This window comes from Lissotriton vulgaris, chromosome 8 (assembly GCF_964263255.1).
Source record: "Lissotriton vulgaris chromosome 8, aLisVul1.2, whole genome shotgun sequence".
In the NCBI taxonomy this organism is placed as follows: domain Eukaryota; kingdom Metazoa; phylum Chordata; class Amphibia; order Caudata; family Salamandridae; genus Lissotriton; species Lissotriton vulgaris.
This window is the reverse complement of record NC_141696.1, coordinates 251,389,144-251,411,152: the sequence shown is the minus strand read 5'-3', so window position 1 is coordinate 251,411,152 and position 22,009 is coordinate 251,389,144. Positions and strand designations below refer to the sequence as shown.

Below are 22,009 nucleotides of genomic sequence, written 5' to 3'. Positions count from 1 at the left end.
TATAATTTTTTTTTTGCACCTGTCGATCTTCCTCATTCTGCTAAGTCCTTAGCATTCCTGCTTTATTTAAGATAATTTATCTGCTTATTTTGACTGTTTGTTATATTTACTGAATTCGTTTTTCTCATTGTTTTATCTTTGTCTGTATCTGCAATTGTGAATTACCAAATAAAAAAATATTAAAAAAAAAAAAGATTTTGAACGGCAAACGGGACCCCTGAGAAACCAAAGAATACACTGAGGGGCTGTCCCAAAAAAGGCAAGTTTGCATGTGTTGATCAACTCATGTGTAGATATACTCATGGGTCTAGGTTTCATTCTCTACTTTTTTGCTATTTATCGTTTGCAAGAGGAGATTTGCCCTTAGGTGTAGACTTAAGCATAAGGGTGGGAGGCTCCTACAACTGAATTAACAAGTGTAAAGTTACTACTAATAACTTTCCACCTTTTTGTAGAGATCACCACCACCAGGACAGAGAGCTCTCTATAGGAAAATAAAGAAATGTAATAACATTTCTAATTTAAAAAGTTTTTTTTTAAATAATTAACCCATTCAAAAGTCCACTTTTGTGCATTGTGGCACATGTAAATCATAATGCTACTGGTTACTCCCCATGACACTGGCTATGTTTTTATGAGAGGTTGAGGTTTTGTGGTGAGTAACATGCTACAGGAAGCATCTTAAGTGCACATACATTAGGTGTTGAAAAACTACAGGCAATGCTACAAATGTTTGGCATTAGTCAGACATAAAGAGACCCTCTTAAGGATGGTATATCGTATTTTAGTCTCAATGTAACTTCAGCCATATAGGTAACATACAAGGCAGGGTGAAGTATGACAAAATGGCCTCCTCCTTTTGAATGTTTCATTAGCAGGAGACAAGTGTCCCTAGGTTGAGTAACCTTGGAAGCTTGCATGAGTGCACATTCTTTGAACTGCATGTGGTATGTATGGAGTAAGTCTAAGTATACAAGACAAAGAGTCCTACATCTTAATGTTAGTATCAGAGAAAGGCAGTTCAAGCCTTCCAACCACTAAAGATGAGAGGCCCAATCATTTAACAGTCACTTCTGGTGCAGTCTAAGTGTTTGAAATACCTGCCGGCCTGATACACACTGTGGTCGGGGACACAAGCCTTCACTTCCATTTAGTCTACTGGACAAGTACACACTGTAAGTCTTTCTTCCATAGCCTACAGTTGGGAAAAAGCCTTGTTCAGTACCACAGTGTGTTAATGTCAAAGTAGTGTTCTCAGCTATAAAAGTCAAAGCAATATATTTGTTTATACATGGCATGCAAAATCATATACAAGCTTCATTACTACGAATGCATTACGGTTAGTTCCAAGCCCAAATTGTATAACCGAAACTGAAAATTAAAGATAGAAATCTTTAAACATGTTTGCAAACTGCAAAAATGTGTAGTTATGTGTAGGGAGCTGGCTCTGTATCTACTATACCAACATAAGGTATAGTGTGCACAGAGTTTAGTGAATCCCCAAAGGTAAGCAGAGGCTAAAGTAGATAATACCTTACTCTCGATCGTGGTAGTGTGGGCGAGCAGTAAGGCTTTATCAGAGGGTAGTGTTAAGCATTTATTCTACACACTCAGGCAAGAAATGATTTCACACACTCAAAGTCTGAGCTCTGACCAATTTGTTTTGTATACACATGTTATTTAGTTGTATTTTATTTCTAGAACCAAGCCAGGCTGGTACATGTAAGTGTAATAGTACTTTGCAAGAATAATGCAGTTAAATGCAGTTTGAATGCAGTTAAATGCAATTGGATTGGTTACAGGTAAGCCACTTGTTCATAAAACAGTTGGCATTACTTTTCAGTTATTATTGAGATTACTTGTAAGTTACTTTTCAGATTACTTTTTAAGTTACTTTCTCTATTCAGTGTGATATGCCTAGATAGCCCAGTGGGACATTTTCTAGATAAAGGGTGAGTAAATCCGTTTTTATAAATATACAGTTTCTAAATGTTTCATACAATTTTCCAACTCCACACTTAAAACATTTTTCACAGAAAAGCAGTCAATGCAATCCTTTGGGAGGAAATGATTTCATCTGTTTAGTGGTAAGTACTTTGTTTTGTTGGTTTTCTAGGGTTCCCCCAGGTTCAAGGATGTACTCTCAAAGCACCCTCAGCTGCACTAGGGCCGCCGGCTGCAGAGTGCTGAGGCCAAATGTTATCCAATAGGGGATAGGGTGTTTCCGGTTGGTGGTTGCTCACGGACAGGCCACAAGGTTGAGGGAGCAAAGCTCCTGGACTTCAGCTCAGGGCAAAAGGGGGTACAAGTTAGCACCCAAGGTGATCCCACAACGGCACTTGGGCGGCCGGGTGCAGGGTGCTGTTTTGGCATCAGGTGCCCTGTGACTTTCAATTGGAATTCTCCGGTTCGAACAAAACACTGCAGGCTCAGGAATGAAGGTCTTCTGGAGGCGACCAACGGTTGGACAGGTAAGTTGGGATTTCGTGGGACAACGTCGGCTGTGCCACCCAAGGCTGTGGGGCATCAGGTGCAGGGGTGGTTTTTGGTGTTGGATTCTTCTTAACGGCGACGGTCAGGCGGATCCTCCAGAAAAGGGCTGCAGACGTTGTCGAGAGAATCGAGGCAGGTCAGGGATCACCAGATCAGGATAGCCGGGGAGACCTCCATGTGGGGTTGGGCCCCTCGAACTCCTGTTCACAGGAGATAAAGTCTGGTTGGGGAAGGCAGGGCAGGTCAGGTCCTCAAGGTTCTGGGGAGCTGCTGGCTGCAGGATACACCGGGATTTTGCTGGAGCACGTCGAGGTCGGGACAGGCCGGTGGGGCTTGGGCCAAGTCTATTGGTGTCCTCCTCTTCTTCCTTCAGCACAGCTCTTAGGTCCTTCTTCTTCTAGTTTCTTCTTGTCTGAAGAGGCAAGGTTTAGGGTTGCCTAAAATACTAAAATTAGGGGCATTTATGGTAGGTAAAGGTTGGGACCAATGGGTCCCTTCCTTGTGGTGGGTACATCCCCTTATAGGCCACCCTCCAGTGGGAGGGGGGGAATAAGCCTCACTCTGGTTGGCTGGGTCCCCCCATCTTCAAGATGGCGGGGACAGAGAGTTGTGCTTCACCTCCCCTCCCGCACCTGACTGACAAAAGGTGGGCACACCTCATCTCCTATCTTGGTTTTCCCACTGATTCTCCCACCCAAAGTGGGGGTCAGAACTGGTGGGGGCCAGTTGCTGGGAGCAGCAAGTGGCTGGGGCAGCACACAAAGGCGACAAGCCTTTGAAGCTTTCCCTTCATGGACCCTACCCATCCTGGGGGAGGAGGCTTGGCACCTCTGCCCAGGATCTGCTTTGTTTCAGAACCCTGAGAGCGGGAGTCTCTCGACCCAGAGGTCCAGAAACATGTCTGGGGGTGGCAGCTGGCGAGCAGCCAGTCAGCCAAGACACTAGAGTCAAAGGTCGTTTTTCAGGGGGCATCTCTAAGATGCCCTCTGAGCGCATTTTTCCTTAAATCCCACATTGGCATTAGTGTGGGTTTATTGTGCGGAGACGTTTGATAACAAACTTCCCAGTTTTCAGTAAAGCCATTATGGTGCCGTAGAGTTCGTAATGACAAACTCCCAGACCATATACTCTTTATGGCTGTACTGCACTTACAAAACACAAGAAAAGACTTCGGCACTGTAGGGGTACAGGGCTCATGCCACTGTACCCTCACCAATGGTATAGTGCACCCTGCTAGTGGGGTGGCTTACCTATATCAGTGACAATGACTGTAGGCATGGAAACTCTTCACATGGAAACTTTTCACTTTTCTCTGCTTCAAAACACGCAGCCTGCAATGGCAGTGTGTGTGTGTGTGTGTGTGTGTGTGTGTGTGTGTTTGTGTGTGAGTGAGGGTACAGGGTCTATAAGGGTGGCACAATATGTGCTGAAGTCCTCCAAGGCCTTCCCTGGTCACAAGGCCCTTGGTACCTTTTACAAGGGACTTACATGTGGCCAGAGAGGTGCCAATTTGGGAGTACAAAGTAACATTATGCTCCTTGAAGTCAGAGGGGAGTAAACCTGTGGTGTTTCGAGCCAACAGGCTGAAATGCCATAGACTTTTACAGCGAAAATTACAGCTCTATTTCTTCGAGGAAACCAATCTTGAATTCCCCTGTATATATTAACATTTATTGTCTGGGTATCTCTACAATGTAAATGATCACCAACTGTTTTTTGTTGCGTACCTTTCCGGTCACTGTACATACTTCCTCACGTGTCACTTGCGTCATTCACCATTTCACTACTACTTGTTGACAGTATCCCACAGGTCACATGCCATTTAACATAACGCAGTGCTGTTCTAATACAGGTTTAAGTATATGCGGTTATTTACCACAAATATATGTAGTTACCAAAAACCCAATGCTGTTACATTGAATTCTTTGTCTCCCTGTTTTCTCCTTGTGCTCCTAGCAATTGTGCTACTTAAAATTAACCATTACCTAACACCCTTAGAGACATCGCTGTATGTTACAAATGGTTTCCTCTGGCAGCAGTAATGAGGAACGTATTGCTGTTTCCAAGTTCCAGCACCCCACACTCTTACATTATTAACTTTAGACTTCAGAGCGCAGGTGCGTGTTTGAAAGCTGTACGGAATTTCCTGTGCTCTAACCTACATGCATGTTTTCATAATTAAGGGCCTTACGTTTATACAATAAATTCGGTAAAAGTGGCTGCAATTGTACACCGACTTCTACCAAACGCACTGTTTTTTTGTGAAACGAGATATGTTCAAACATGTTGGTTTGCAAAATTCCGATTCATCAGTGGTTGTAATTTGACCTACCTCATTAATATGCATGAGGTAGGTTATAAATTGCAAACCACTAAGAATCACTGCCATCATAGTGACGGTGGCCTGCTAGGGTCAGCAAATCACCATGTCTGTGACTGCTTTTAAATAAAGCAACATATTTTTTTGTTTTGCCTTTTTTAACGCAGCTTGTACTCCACCCTTTTAATAATAAAAAAAAGTTTCTAAAACTTTTTTTACGAGTACGCAGCAGTCCCAAGGATCAATGCCTACTCCCCAAAAAGTTTATTTTACAACACTAACCTTCCTGTTTGCGAGTGGGTTAGCACCTCCTTCGAGGTGACACTAACCTATCAAAGACTGGTGAACACAATTGCGGTCGCCAACCACTGATGCATACCATAAGAAATCATAAACTGGATGGGACGTTCCTAAACACGTCTCTTACAATTTTCAAATCGATATGTACTCACAAACCTATTTTGCTATTTGTTAACGAGTTACTAAATCTCAATTTGGGATTTGAACATATCCAAAAGCTATTTTGCAGTCACAATTGCATTGATTTTCCGAATCGGAGCCTTTGCAACCACAAAATATCTTTGAACAGAAGGCCCTTATTTAATTTTATTTCCTACATGGCCCTTTCTGCAAAATGTCACAGCCACCCCAGTCCCCTGCTCCAGTTTCATGTTTTTACCAACTGATTAAGATTTTTTTTGCTTTTCTGGGAAAGGACTAGAGGCAGGCATTGCACTAGGTCTTCTTACAATTGCTTTACTAGAGACAGTAACATCCCACCATACAATGTTTAACCAGCTGCGTGCATGGTGTGGAGGTGGCTCCCAAATTCAGGAGTTTGTGCATCTGGGTCTGTTGCTTGGAGCCAATTTCTGTAAATGTAAGTGCAGTGGCAGAGCCAAAGTGTGCTCTGCTGTCCTATAGCACAAATCTTCTGTGTCTAACGCACCCTCTATATGAGGCGCTCATTTAGTGGAATTTTAAGCCAATACAGTCTGCTATGTGTGCATGTTGCATTGTGCACTATCATGTACTGCTATTTGAATGTTCTGTGTACGTTTGTGTTTCAGGTGGGGTCTGTATTTGTCTAATTGGGTCATAATCTACATCATTTTTCTACTGCGCACTGCACAGATAATTTACTTTTCTTTGGCAGCCACCAACATGTCACTTTCGCTGGCGTTTCGATGCAGAACACTTTATGTTATGCATTTTTAAAGCGCACTCGTTACTCCAAACGGAGCGTCCCCATGCTAGGATTGCCCTACACAACCATCAGCAGAGATTGGGAAAAGAAACATGCGGAAAAAGGGAAGACACAACTGAGCCGGGAGCAAGAAAAGGCCAGAAGCAGGCTCAAGCAATGCTGAAATAAGACCAAGCTAGACAACCACGTTTTACGACTTCTTCCTGAAAGTTGCTTCTAGGGTTTCTTGTCTCAAGTGAAGGGGCTGGGTATTCCACAGCTTTGTGGCCCAGAAGACAAAGGAGCAACCACCCAAACGAAATCTTTCTGTGACGGGAACCATCAACAACCCGAGCCTGTCGACCGGAGTCTTCCACAGGGTTAGTAGGGTTTAACTAAGGAGAAAAGATACCAAGGACCTTTGGCATTAAACAATTTATGGAAAAACACATGGCTTTAAAAGTGTGCCTTGATAGCAACAGCCACACAAACCGTGATCATGAAAAGACGACACACTGGTCCCATCTTAAGGATCCTTCTCACTCCGACAATAGACTACAGTCCCTTCATTTACCCCCACCATCTACCAAGTGCCTGAGCTACAAAATACTTATCAGCAGGCCCGATCAGAAAAACGACCTAATCAAATTTCCATACGAGCCCAGTCCTGTCCGCATTTTGTGTCTAGATCGCCACTCTGCTACTTCAGGAATTTCAGCAATAGAATTCCACTTTCTGGGAAAACATTCTCGCCCCCATCTTGTGCACATGGGCAGGTCATTGGCTTCCAAAATGTAACCGGCTTCCACTACTCAGTTTGAATTATACATGCAATGCACGTATCGCACTGGCCAAGTACACAAACATGCACAATATACATTTGGGATGGTAGTGCTAGGTATCTTTTGTGTCTTTGGTTGCAGAAACAACCGAGAATGTGACTAGATAACAAAACAAGGTACAAATCTGACAGCACATTGGCAAGAGCCCTCAGTCAATGTCAAATAACTCATTTTTAGAGAGGGAGTGAATCTACACAATAATGAGGGAAGATCAATAAATAAGACTTTCTTTTTCTGAGCCCCCTACCCTTATGCAAAGTACAGATCCCGTCCCAAAGTTGGTATACTACAGTCTATGCTTACAAGGGCTGCACTAGGCTTGGCACAAGAGGCTCTGTTAATGTTTAAACAATCTGTACTCTCTGACTTGCATATTTAAGCTGTCTGCCTCGGAAAAAGAGCATTATATATATAATTTTATAACAGCTTATTTCCTTATTTCTTGCTATCTGAGTCTTCTTCCACTATACTCTTAAAATCCAGAAAAAATGATCCTGACTTACCTTCAATCACTTTCTTTCCTTTCTTTTTTCAGAGCGACACTCTCCTTCCCTTCCATCCTTCGCAAGCCTTCCATTTTGGAGTACAGTCACCTCTCATTCTCATCCCTGCCTGCCTTCATCTCTCTTATTGTAATTCTGCCAGTGGTTCAGACCTCATTTCATAGATCACAACCTCGCTTTTTTAAAAACCCCATCCATGCAACCTATCTATGCTTAACGTCTGCCAGACTTCTTCTATCACCACCCAACTGCATGAAACCATTGACCCACCACTAACAAACACACCTAACTGGTATTAATTTTAATCTAGCACAAAGATACTGGAGTAAATGCATGGAGTGCTTTTTAGGTCTCGCTGAGCCAATGCGATTGCGCATTGCTTCGGCGAGAATTATGTAGGGGCTTCAGGAAAGCCTAACAAGAGGGCTTTGGAATGCGGATTATGGCCAGTGCATGTGCGCCGGGCGCGCGCTCACCATTTGCTCACCCCCCCCTCAGACTTGAAAGGAAGCCGCTCGCACACCACCATTTGTCTGAGCCTCTGCATCAGACTTCAAAAGAAGCTGCTCCCCCGCCCCCCATCAGACTTCAAAGGAATGCGCTCCCGAACTTGCTGGCCTCGCTCTCGTGAGCCTTTATTTACTTGTTCTTTGTTGTGTCTCTCTACCCTCTGAGACTACTGTACCTCCAATCGCTCTCTTTCTGTCTTCCCTAAATATCCCCCCCCCCCTTGCTTTCTGGTTTTCCTCTTTCTTCTGCCTCTCTTTCCGCTGTCCCTTTGTTCCCCACTTCTCACGTTCTTCTCTTCCTTGCTTCACTCGCCCTTCCCTCACTCGCTTTTTATTAAATACTCAAACTTATATACCTCCCGGGATGCCACAGCCTCCATAGCTGCACCTCTCTCTTCTTTGCCGTCTTTTTTGCTGCAGTCTGTCTTTCATTTGTCTCACCCTCTCCCCCTTACTTCGCCTCTTTCTCTCCCTTTCACTCTGACTCGCCATCTCTTCTTTCTCTCTCGATTCCCCTTTTCTCCTCTTCCCTGCCTCACTTTTTTTCCCGTCTCACTGCTCTTTCTCCCCTTTCTTTCATCCGTTTTCCGTCCTCTTCTTCTCCCTGTCCCTTACCTCTGTATATCCTCTTTCTCCCGAGTTATCCGCTCTCCCCTTTCTCTCACCGCACACCCACCCCCTCCCCTCCTCTGTTCTCTCTCTGCCCCTCGGTTTCTCCACCTGTGTTCCTAGCGGTCTCTTTTTAAGGTCCCTCCTGGACGTCTCTCCTCCGGCTCTCTCATTGCCCCCCCCCCCCCTCCCCAGGGGCGACAGAGGCCTGCCTGCCCTGGCCCCCTCCCTGGGGCCCGCATTAACACATGTGACACTGGTAACTCTTGCCATTAGAAGTGTGGCCTGTGCTGGGGCAGCTGGGTACCGCTGGCAGAGATGTTTCCGCCGAGGCACAGGTGAGAATGTCACACCTCAGCCCTCTCTCAACACCTCGGGCTGTTACCTGCCTGCGTGCAGGTGGACACGAGCCTCACCACCGAGCAATGGTACGAGGGGGCCATGCTTTTCTCCCAGCACCCGCCTTTCATCACCTTCTCTGAGGCTACAGTTCTGTTTCCGGTCTCGTGGGCTTTGAGGTTGTTACATCACTCAGGGACACCACCACATCACTCAGGGACACCACCACATCACTCAGGGACACCACCACATCACTCAGGGACACCACCACATCACTCAGGGACACCACCACATCACTCAGGGATACCACCACATCACTCAGGGATACCACCACATCATCACTCAGCAAAACAACAGCACTGTCCTTGCTTGTTATCTTTCTTGGGAGCACGGGTAATCCTAATAACCAAAAATAGTACTGGAGTAACCATTGGATTAACCTTGGTATCTGAAGTAGCGTGCTCTAGAATGAACATCTCGTCCGAGGTAGAGAGCGCTATATGTGTGCATGTGCATGTATCCGCCCATGGTCTAACACTTACGGTTACGTGCATGGGCCATCTGTTCCGACACCTGTTTTCAATTATCGGCACGCACCATGTGCGTGCTTGTTAACAGGAGCCTTTCTGGCTGCATGCTACTATGCTTACATTTTTTTATTTCACACATTTTGGGTGGGGGGGGAAAGAGGGTTGACAGCTAAGCTTTTCGGTTTGAGAAGTTCGCTGGACGAGGGTATATGAGAGTCTTAAATACTCTTACTCGCCCCTCGGTGGGTGCAATTTCGGTGTGCAACTAAAGAAGATAAATTAGTTTTTTCCGAACCTCATTCTAAAAGGTGAATTTATTTAGAGCTTGCTTGACTGTGCTGAATTGCGCCAGGGAAGGAATGTGGGGTTGGTTTAGGGGGCGTAATGTAACTGTGCACATCTTCTAGGAAACCTCTTGACGTGATATTTTAGCGGTCGCTTACCAAATGTGCTTCCTTCCGTGCATGCATGATTTTTTTTCTATCTTTAATCTGACACATGGCAACATATCACGGCGCACCTTTTCGAATCTACACAATTTTCAATTAAAGACGCGACTTTCCTCAGACTGGTATCCCCACCCTTCTCAGGTTTTATAGATATTTCTGCATCACTTCAGCAACGTTTGTTACAGAATTCTCCTGCGACAAGAAGAGAACCAAAAGTATTTTTAGTTCAAGTACCCTCTTACGCCTGCAATAATTTTGCCACTTGTCCAAATTGGCATGCAGAAAGGGGCGGGGCAGGGCGAAGTGTTGAATACTTTGTGGAACGCTGATGATGAATAGTCGAAAAGTTTATAACAAAGTCTGTCCTAACCTTAAGCGTGTACTCACCCAGGAGTGAGTACCTTGTTGATGGTAATGGCCCCATTGAGGCAACGTTCTTCGGACGCCGTTTGAGGAATGGACCTGTGGCAATACATTCAGATACAGGCTGTCTTATGCTTACCAGAAACTACAAAGAAGGAAGGGGAATGAGGAAATAGAAGCAGCAGGGGTTTGCTGACATAAGACACGTCTGTCTGTGTGCAGGAGGCAGCCAGAGTCAGCCCTCCGCTGGAGGCAGGTCTGCCAGTTCCCCTGACCACCTCACTGCCTTTTTGCATGCGTTTTACTGGTCCACTGGAATTATGAGGGACTGGAGGTCTTGGTTACATGACAGCGTTGGATAAATTATGCGGCAAGAAAAGTCACATCATGCGACATAAAGTAGTACATTGTTTTCGTCAATTTAACAATTATTAATACCATGTGGACGAAGTTCCTGTTTAGAACCTGAATGAAGCAATCAGCAAATGAAAAGTAACCAGTTAACATTTGCAAAGAATCAGCCACTGTCATTCTTAAAAAACTTATGATCAGTTGAACCAGAAAACTTTCTTGGTGAAGTCCGCAATGTGTGCTACAGATGGTGGATTATGTGGCAAACCCATAATTCTGCGGAAAACGCCACAGAATAACATAATTGCAGTGGCCTGGATCATGCCTCAGATCATCAAGGTGTGCCATGTCAGTTCTTAATCCTGTTCCCCCCCCCTTGCATTTTGGTACCTAACCATCAACACAAAAGTGGTGCGAGCTAAAAAGTTAGCACCAACTGTACATCTGACACAGGAAATTTGCATGGCTGTTGCTCTCCTAAGCAGTGTTCTTAATATACATATGACTCACAAGAGTATGTAGCCTTGTGGTTAGAGCTATCGACCTCGAAGCTGGGGAACTGGGTTCGAGTCTCGGCAATGACACTCAACATCCTGTGATTCTGGGCAAATCACTTAATCTTCCTGTGCCTAACAAGCATATGCAATGCAATAGGTCTCGAGTTTAAGCTACTTGCATTGTAAATAATGCGTTTTATGTATGTTTCAAAAACCAAAACAAGGCCTATTATTTCTGGTTTTTAAAACATACATTAAAGGCATTGTCATTTAGAATGCCAATCGTTTAAACTAGCATAAATGTGAGACCTAGTGCATTGCAAATGCTTGTTTTATATTACTGCTGGCAACCCTGCCTGACACAAAAAGGTGATCGCTGCTGGTAATCGTGCACTGGAGTAGCCATTATTTTAATCTTACCGGACATGGTCACTATTATAAACAGTAATAATTTTAGTAGCTCTGGACGATTTTCATTGAACATAAGTAGCTCTTATTACAGAAAAGGTTGAAGATCCCTGTTCCAGGCCCTCCGATGGTCTGTGGAATTTTTAGCAACACTAAGTATCTCACAATGCTAATAAAGAAACAATGTTAGTCATTTGTGAAATACAGTAAGAATTTTCTCCAGGTTTGGAAAAGTCATCCTTTTCCAAATGAAAAGACTGATGCGGCACAAAAGAAGGCCAGAAGAAACAACAGGACCTCTTTCTACTACTGTTGTCAACAAGATTGAACTAAATTTTAGTAAGCACGGATCCTGCTTGCATCTAGTTTGGATTCATTGACAACACACTGCCAAGACATCATATCAGCACAAGCCAGGCTGTCTAAATTTTAGGGTGAAGCGGCACAGTCTCAGTATTATATCAGAGCCCATATAGAAACTGAGATATTTTAAAAGTAGAAATGCAAAAGAGTACTAAGGATAGCACACAACTTACATAGATGTCACACAGTATCACTTTAAAAAAGAAATACATGCAATCTTTAAGTCTTGGCACCATTCGTTACCAGCCAGAGCAACATTATTTAAATGTATTTATCCTTTCACTCAGGTGACCACCTAGACCCCGGTCCACTCCAGCACTCTCCCCAGCAGCTCCGCGTGAAAACGCTGTATCCCGAGCCCTCCTCCTGACTCCAGGGTTCACGCCTGGCAGCCTCTGCTCTTGCTGCTCCGGTATTCCGATCGTTGTGTAACGTGACCTCCTCCGCGGTCCGAGGCACATAATTGTCGTCTCCTAATTACTGTTCAGCATTTATTCCTGTAATGTGTTTCTGTTTTCTGTTTTCCTTAGCTTCCTTAGCATTCTTTAGCATTTGTTTTCTGCCTTTGTTCCCAAGGCTGCTGCCCCGCGGCCCCTCCCACCATCACAGCCCCCACCTCCACACCTGCAGTCCTGCCCCATCCCCTACTTAATGGCGGCAGCTGAGCAGTTGCACCGCTGGTGCGACCAGCGCCAGAAACCCTAGCTCCCCCACACCCCGCCGCTACGACTCAGGAGCCCTCCACGCACTCAAACCCGGTAGACACGCAGACTGCACAAGATCGTTGCGGAACACCACCCACAGGCAGTTCTATTGCAGACCCTGCCGCAGATCCTTCACCATCGACAAAGCTCCCACGGCCGCGTAAGCCCGCCTGATGCACACACCACAGAAACCCTGATGTGCATCCTTCTCAACGTGCGCTCCCTGCACCGACACGCCAGTAGAAATCTGGGACCTGATCGACAGCCTCTCACCAGATGTCGACTTCTTCACGGAAACATGGACCAACGCCACCTCCAGCCCAACCATAGCCACTGCAATCCCCAACAGTTACAAGATCCAGCAAAAGGACCGCCCAGGAGGGGGACTTCCCAACGCACACAGGACCATACTCTGACTCTCCACATCCAGCACGAGTGACCCCCTCTCCAACACAGAACACCTCCACTCCCAGATCCAGCCCAGACCCAGGGCCATGCTCCATGGCCCTCTCATCTACAGGCCACCAGGACCTCACACCCAGCCCGCAACCACCATTGCCTATCTGGCTGCCCCCACGTCATCACCTCCACAACGACATTCTACTCTGGGGCCTCAACTTCCACCTCGACAACCGCACCGACCCTGACTCCACCACTCTCCTCGACAACCTTCCCAACCTAGGCCTGAAGCAGCTCATCAACACACCAACCCATAGAGCGGGTCACACCCTCGACCCCAGTGAAACTCCTCCTCAAGAAACCAACAGCCGACCAAACGGACCTGGAAAACTACCGGCCCATCTCTCTCCTCCCCTTTGCGGCCAAAGTAACCAAGAGACTCGTCAACGCCCAACTGACCACCTTCATCGAAGAGAACTCCATCCTAGACTCCTCTCAGTTTGGATTCCACAGTAATCACAGTACAGAGACCGCCCTCCTCGCCGCCACTGATGACATCTGCATACTACTAGACCAGGGACACAGTGCGGCCCTCATCCTTCCAGACCTCTCCGCAGCCTTGAACACTGTTTCACATCGCAAGCTTGCAGCCGGACTTCACGGCGCGGGAATACAAGGAGCCGCCCTCGACTGGATCCAATCCTTCCTCTCCGGCAGAACCCAGAGGATTCGGCTCCCTCCCTTCATCTCCAAACCCACGGAAATCAACAGCGGAGTACCCCAAGGTCGTCGCTCAGCCCGACGCTTTTCAACATCTACATGGCCCCCCTCTCCACCATCGGCAGACAGCATGGGCTCAGCATCGTTTCCTACGCCGACGACACCCAGCTCATCCTCTCACTCACAGAGAATCCCCAAGATACCAGACTCTGCTTCCGGGAAGGAATGAAGAACATGGCAGCCTGGATGAAAGACAGCAGTTTGAAGCTCAACTCAGTGAAGACCTAAGTACTCATCCTCGGACAACACCTGGTGGACCGCAGCCCTCGGAAGCCCACACACCCCTACAGACCACGCCCGGAACCTTGGCATCATCCTCAACTCCTCCCTCTCCACGAACTGCCAGATAAACGCCGTCGCTTCCACGAGTTTCAACTGCCTTCGCATCCTCCGTAAGACCTTCAAATGTATCCCCCCCGACTGCAGAAGGACCGTCACCGACGCACTTATAACCAGCAGACTGGACTACAGCAACGCCCTCTAAGCCGGAGTCAACAGAACTCTTCTACACAAACTCCAAACCATCCAGAGCGCCGCAGCCAGACTTGTCCTCGGGACACTGTGTCATGAGCACATGACCCAACACCTACGCAGCCTCCACTGGCTCCCCGTCGAGAAGAGGGTCACCTTCAAACTCCTCACCCACGCCTACAAATCCTTCAACATCGGATCTAAATACCTCAACGAGAGAGTATCCTTCCACGCACCCAAGAGGAACCGCCACTCCGCCGACCTCGCCCTTGCCGAGATCCCACGCATCTGCAGAAGCAGAACTGGCGGGAGAGCTTTCCCCGACTTCGCAGCCAAGACCTGCAACAAGCTCCCTGTGAACATCGACGTTCCTCGGCCCTGCACACCTTCAGGAAGGACCTCAAGACATGGCTCTTCGACTGATCCGGAGCTGCGTTTTCCCCCACCCCAGCGCCTTGAGACCCTCACGTGCGAGTAGCGAGTTATAAACCCCTGATTGATTGACTTAGAAAATATATGCCTGATGAAAAAAAGGCTGTTGGGTACAGCTGTTCTCCTCTGAACTGAGTGCACAACAGTATCTATTATTCTGATTTGGGATTTTGCCCCCAACCTCACACTGATCTAGTGTGTGCTTTAGGGCCTATCTCTTGACATTAAGGAGGTCTTGGGCCTGCCCTGTGGCCTGGAGGGGTGCATCAAGCATGTCCTCATTTGGCAAACAATGGAGTGCAGTTCCAGTCATAGTTATGGCATGTAGACAGGTTTTGGCAGCCTATCGTATTTTGTGGATCAGTAAGTGCGTCTCTAGCATAGAGGCCTACTGGCCCATTCGTTTAAAATTCTGCTTATGTTGGTTAACCCAGATGCTACCGCTAACATCCCATGCATGAATGAGTGAGCAAGAGTTATGGAGGCCTGGTGGGCTCCACTTGTGAAGACCCTGGCCAATTCATTTATACAAGAAGGAGGTAAGGTCGTTTTCCCAGACAGTGGATGTGAAAAGTATACAGTCATGAAGCCGCAAGGAGGAAATCTATAAATTAAAGTGGGGAAAGAGGAGACAGGGCTCCCCTTAAAAATGTGAAAAAGGACTTTTGCTTGGAGGGGTTGCTAATTAATCTTCCTGAGCAATGACACTTGGTAGGTGTGGGTATAGAGTGTGGGGCTGCAGTCTCTGCTGTTCTGAGTGTGAAAGGTCCTTTAGGTGAGGCCAGCCTTTTGTCTCTTTGTGATCATTGCTCATTGTCGCTCTAGACAGCCAGGTGTAGAAAGCTCACACCGGTTCTGAAAGAGCAGGCAGAGAATTGACCTCCTCTGTCTGTTTTCAGTGTACCTAAGCAGGTGATTCCAGTTGCAAGTTCTCTTTGATCATGGAAGAAAGTGCTCCACCGAGTACTCAGATACCTGCTATGCAACCAAAGCTGGTGTCTGCTTGAAAGAATGCTTCCCAAACGTGACCCGACATCACCTGCAGTCTGACCTAGAACGGACATGTTGTTTTACTGTCCTGAAGTCAACCTGACTGCTAAGAGAGGAAAGGAGCCTGCCAGCCCTGCCTGAGCCCCAGAGGATGAGGATCGGTCCATTCAGGAAGACTGTGAAAAACGAGCTGCATGCCCCAAAGACTGGAATACATTCTCTCACAAGGAGTGTCCTGCAACATTGTGCCAAAGTGGACCATGCTACAGCAACATCATGAGGTTGTGCCAGAGAGGAATGCGTAGCTGTGTCACCGTGAAGTTGTGCCCAAAGAGACTGTGCCACTAGGACATCATGAAACTGTACCCGACCAGATAGGGCAGTTATAACTTTAAAATAAGCCGGAGTAGAATGTGTTGCTAGGCCAGCCACATAAGCCATGATGTGGTAGTGCTGACAGAAAAAGAGTTCTTCAAGGCAGCCCTGTGACCCTTGACCCCAGTGACCCTCCAACAGCCCCAACTCACCAGAAGCAAGCTTGCAACCAGTGAGAGACTTATGAAGAAACAGGAGCCTGCAGAGACTGTAGGCGACTGCTCCACTGCGGCCTTCCGCAGACTTGACCTACAGCTAGCGTGTCTACTCCTGGAAGAGAGATAAAGAGGCAGACAAATGCTGAGTGAATCCAAGGGCTGTGGGGCTGGCCTTCTGATCAGAGCCTCAGGACAGAAAAGGCTCCAACCACCTTGAACCCAGCACCTGGACTCTGTCTTTTGTGAGTCCTACCCCCTACGTGGTGCCACCCCAGTCATGGGACCTTGTAAGTGGGATTGAAGGTGCTTTACCAGTCCAGCTGTGGTCTTGTGGGCAGAATCAACATCTCCTTGTAGCTCTGCTTCAGATTCGCCACTGAGCTACGCATTCTCGACGCAGGTCTTCACATCACAAGCTCCTCATTGACGGCATCCTTGATGACAATGCAATACTTCACACAGCAGCCTTGCAGCTCCACAGAACTGCCGCTGCACAAAACAGCCTCAAAGCTAGATCTCGCAACGCCCCATATCCAGAATTTAAGGTACTTTGTTCAGCAGGCCTAACTTGGTCGCTGTATCCGGCCCACGCTCCATTGAAATCGGCCTGAACTTGTGACAAGATAACCACAGTTAAGTGCTTCTAAGCACTATTTTCACTTAAAACTGTACATCTCCAATCCTACTGATTGGATTTTCGATGTTATGCTCTCAATAAATTTAATAATTACATATTACTCCATTTGTCTACATTGGTGTGGGATTTTCCTTATGTTGTGTTTTTATTTTAGTGCCGTTTGGAGTACCGCATAAATACTTTACCCATTGCCTCTATGTTAAGCCTGCCTGCTTTGTGCCAAGCTACCAGTGGGTTAAGCACAGGTTAATTTGGGGTTTGCTCGTGACTTCACCTTGACAGAGATTGCGGTTGCTGTCTGCTGAGAGTTTCACCCTCCTCAACTTGAAACCCAATTACACAGTAAAAGAACAGTTACACAGAGATAACAAAATTGCAGAGTTCAGTAGGGAAAATAAACACAGATCTGTCCAGAATCATAGTGGTGCAAATGGAAAATCATTCAATCAACCTTGTCACGAAACAGTAAGTGGGGGTGGGGCCTTGGGGAGATGGCATTGAAATGGTAATGAACGAGGAGTGTCCCTAGTAGGTTTTATAGGCCTCCCACTTCTTGTATCTCAGTTCTTCTGTATATTTTGTACTACTTTTAACGTTGCAGAGATCAGTGCTTTTTGGAAGAGCTCTCAAGTGTTGCTAAAACACTCTGAAGTGCATCTTCCTGAAACTATTTAAACAAGCCTGAGAGAGAACCGGACACTAATATAAATGGAACGATAAAACAGGAAGAAGAAAAAAAGTTTATGGGATAAATGTGTACCGCCAGCAGGGCCAGGGAGTTGCATGCATGCACAAAACTAAACAGTTAACATTAATGCATGTTTAATTACAAAACAACCAGTTCACTTTTCCCTAGCCAAATGTCATCAGTAATTTACAATACATGCTAGAAAGGTAAAAGGGTTATTAACACAGGAACTTATAGCAATGCAGAATAGCCTCGTTTTGGATACAGATACCCGCTGGGGTTCAATGTTTCTTGAGGGTATATTTGCCACATACAATAATAAGCATAAAAATAATCTATATCTCACCTACAGCAGTAAGAATGTAATAGTCATAATATGTCCTACACATATTGAAAGAGGCGTAAAATAAAAGCTCACTAACCTTATTCACTTCCTCTGGGTCTTCATCTTTGAAGGTAAGAAATTGAATTTCACATGATTTGGTTAAAGGCTGATACATGTTCCAAGCCTCTCCATCAACAACTGCCAGCACAGCACGCTCACAGTACCATTCACTAAGATCTAACCAATTAAAACAGAAAACATGTAATTAGGATCACATTTTCTGATTATTACAGTGTAGGCATAGAATACAATTTAATGTACATAGGCCTCCTGTTTCGTTCATTATGTCCCAAGAGCTTTTGCTGAATTGTGGTGGTCAGCATAAGATACATATGAAATATCCCTTAAAGCACTGGAATATCGAATCAATATGAGATATCTCCACAACATTTACTATAACACCATAACAAACTAGTTAGGAACATAGTTCTGTTCACAATTCTTTCCCCAATCCATCATTAGTCAACAAACATGCTTTGGAATATTCAGCAAACCTCTGAAATTGTGTAATTTTTTGGATCTCCAAAATGAAATAGATTTTGACAGCAGACAGCCAAACGCTCACTATTACAGTATTCATTTTTAGGTCTCGCCTATTATAGCCCGCAGGGATAAATAGGCAAGTATATAGTAGGCAAAACAAAATCGCTACCAACTGCGGATTACGTCCAGTTCATGTGATGCAGTCGTGTGAGGCGCGCGCGTGCACGTCAAACCCATCAGCCTAGCATCAGACTTCAATGGAATGCGCTCCCAAGCTGCTCCCCCGCCCCCCGCATCAGACTTCAAAGCAATGCGCTACCCCCGCCTCCCCCCACAGCAATGCCAAGAGCTTGTTTTGGCTTGCTAAAGGATCAGCGCAGCACACCGCGCTTCATTTTAAAGCATGGTCTTTAAGGGGGGTTGCTTCCACTTCAGTTAAGCTCCCCGTGCGTTCATTCACCCAACAATTATTCCCACCCCGGAGTGTAGATGCAACCGTGAGATGGCCGCAGGCGTGTCTGCATTTTTTTGCTTGTTAAAGGATCAGCGCAGCACACCACGCTTCATTTTAAAGCATGGTCTTTAAGGGGGTTGCTTCCACTTCAATTAAGCTCCCCGTGCGTTTACCTAACAACACTTCCCACCCCGGAGTGTGCATGCAACCGTAAGATGGCCGCAGGCGTGTTTAGCTGTCTGTGTATAGAAAGTGACTTACTCATTAAATAAGAGCACTGCTATTCAGCATGTTTGTTTTCCTTTCTGCCCTCTCAACGCCGCAGCGTACGCCGGTGCATCCACTTCACTTTATCTCCTGTGCCTTCCCCCAACAACACTTCATGCCATCGTAAAATATAAAATAGCCGTAGGCCTGTGCAGCACTCTTTCTAAAGGGCAGCAGCTACTTGCTGCCGCTAATTAAATTAACCATTAAATAAGAGCACTGCTCTTCAGCATATTTGTTTTTATTTCCGCCCTCTCCTCGCCGCAGCCACAGCCACAGCGCTGCTTACACTTTATTTCATCTCCCCCTGCCTTTCCCCAACACCCTCTCCCGCCCCGGAGTGTGCATCTCATGGTGAAATAGCAGCAGGCGTGTCCAGTTGATTGTGTAAAGGTTGCCAGCTACATGCTACGGCTAAGTAAATTACCTATTAAATAAAAGAACTGCTCTTAAGCATGTTTATTGTTCACCCTTTCCTCGCCAGGGAGCTGCTTCCAATTCACTTTATCTTCCTGTGCCTTCCCCCAACACCACCTCCCACCCCAGAGTATGCACACGCTACTTTTATTTTATATGGCAGCATTCCTAACTCCCAATCCTGCACGGCACTAATTCTCATCCACCAAGTCTAAAATACATTCTCCATTATAAGCAGCACGAGCTCTCCGTTGCAGTCCTTTCCCTTGTTTTTTTTTTGTTTACGTTGGGTGCCGTGTTAATTAATGTTCATGTTTTGTTTACTCCGCTTCCCATTACAGCCAGTGGTCACACAGCCTTTCGTACAAATAATATAAATTATTTATTTATTTATTTATTTTTTGATATTTTTATTGCGCGACAAATACCCGGAGGTGTCTCGGCGCATGTGTGAACTAGCAGGACCACAGTAATAGGATTCACTGGTCAAACAACCATGTCTTTACGAGCCTGCGGAAGCTCATCAAGTTGGGTGCATTTTTGATATTTAGTGGAAGAAGGTTCCAAAGTTTTGGTACAGCCACTAAAAAGCGACGGTCTCCCCAGGTTGCCGTTCTGGTACGCGGTACAGGTAGAAGGCAAGTGTTGGCAGATCTCAACAGTCTTTTGGGGGTGTAGACCTGGAGTGCCTCAGTCAAGAATTTAGGTCCTATGCCATGCACTGCCTTATAGGCAATGCAGAGGGCCTTGAACTTAATGCGGCTCTCTACTCTAAGCCAATGGAGCTGGCGGATAGCAAGAGTGGTAGGTTGGCGGCGAGGGATGTTTAGAAGAATTCTGGCAGCCGCGTTCTGTACTGACTGTAGCTTCAGCAGCACCTGTTTCTGGGTGTTAAGGAAGAGGGCATTTCCATAATCGATTTTAGAAAATACCAGAGTGGTAACTAAGGTCTTCCCAGCAGAGGTGGGGAGATAAGGCAGCAGTTTCTTTATTTTCTTTAAAACAAAGAAAGCAGAGGAGACAACCTTGTTGACATGAAGGTTGAATGTTAATTTGCTGTCAAAGATGACTCCCAAATTTCTCGCTTTTACCACAGGGACGGGTGGGGAGCCCAGTTGGTTAGGCCACCAGATGGGGGACCATTCTGGAGCGAGGTTGCCAAAGGTCATAACCTCGGTTTTATCCGAGTTAAACCTTAGGCAGTTGGAGGACATCCATGTACTAACAGCGAGCATGGCCTCCTGGAAATTAGCTGCCACTGCTGTGCCGTTCTTGTGGATCGCCAGCACCAGTTGGGTATCGTCTGCATAGGAGGTTAATCGTACCCCATAGGCCTTTATTACCCTCGCTAAGTCCGCTACATAGATGTTGAATAGCGTGGGACTTAGCGAGGAGCCTTGGGGTACTCCACATGGTAGTGCAGAGACGGGAGAATAGAAGTTGCCCAACTTGACTGTCTGGGTACGGTCGGCCAGGAAGGATGAGATAAGGTCTCTGGCCAAACCATCTATCCCCAGAGCTGTGACACGGTCGACCAAGATAGCATGGTCGACCGTGTCAAATGCTGCGGACAGATCCAGAAGAATTAGGATGGCCACTCCTCCCTGATCCATGATGGTTCTGATTTCGTCAGAGGCTTTTATTAGCGCGGTCTCCGTCCCATGTCCCTTCCTGAAGCCAAATTGCGTTTCGTCTAAGAGTTGGTAAGTGTCGACGTACTCTGAGAGCTGTTTGTTCATCAGAGTTTCGCAAATTTTGGCCGGGAAAGGGAGACGGCAATAGGTCTATAACTGACCAAGGCAGAGGGATCCAGGGAGGGCTTCTTCAATAGAGGCTTAATCACTGCCTTCTTCCACGGGGCTGGGTAACAACCGGTATGAAAGGCAGTGTTGCAGATTTCCATAAGTGGGTGAGAAATCACCTCACTTAGATTGGCCATCACGGGGGGGGGACAAGGGTCCAAAGGGGATCCTGACTTAGTGATGGAGATGAGTCTGCTGATTTGATCTTCTGAAGTGTCAGCGAAGTAAGAGAAAGGGTCATGGTTAATATGGGGAATTTCCTTTCTTCTGACAGTGGAGCTGGTCCCTACATCTCCACCAAAGGATGCATAGATGTCTGCCACTTTGGTAGTGAAGAAATTGGACAATGCATTACAGAACAGTTGGGAGGGTTCTGCTCCAGGACCCGACGGAGGTGTGGATAAGGAATTGACCACTAAAAAGAGTTCTCTGGCCGAATTCCTGGCATTGTCGATTTGGGTCGAGAAATAAGTCGTTTTCCGGGTGATGATGGCCCTTTTATATATAGTTAAAGCATCTTTGTAAGATTGCTTAGCTAAGGGGCAATAAGATTTCCTCCAACGTCTTTCTAAATTCCGACAGTGTTGTCGGTGGAGTCTAAGCTCTTCTGTATACCATGCCGCTGAGGGCGACCTTCTATTAGGTTGGATGGATTTTTCTGGGGCAACCTGATCAGCGGCGTTCTTAATCCAGTCATGGAAAACCGAAGCTGAAAGGACGGGATTAGATCCTGAGGTAGGGGAGGATAGTGACAGAATATTTGCCATCTGAGGGATATCAGCATTCTTCCAGGCACGGATTGCTG

General features: G+C 46.3%; 1 protein-coding gene across 2 annotated transcripts in view; it reads right to left on the bottom strand.

Annotated features, from left to right (window-relative positions):
* The window catches only part of MRPL39 (mitochondrial ribosomal protein L39), a 136,592-nt gene that overhangs the window by 73,062 nt on the left and 41,521 nt on the right, over positions 1-22,009 (bottom strand). Inside the window, exon 3 of one of the 2 annotated variants that reach the window (XM_086933262.1) lies at positions 17,819-17,958. In XM_086933262.1, coding sequence (XP_086789388.1) covers positions 17,819-17,958 — 140 coding nt within the window. Of the gene's footprint in view, positions 1-215; positions 887-17,818; positions 17,959-22,009 lie in introns of those variants that run through there. The other variant, XM_086933263.1, reaches the window with a different exon arrangement.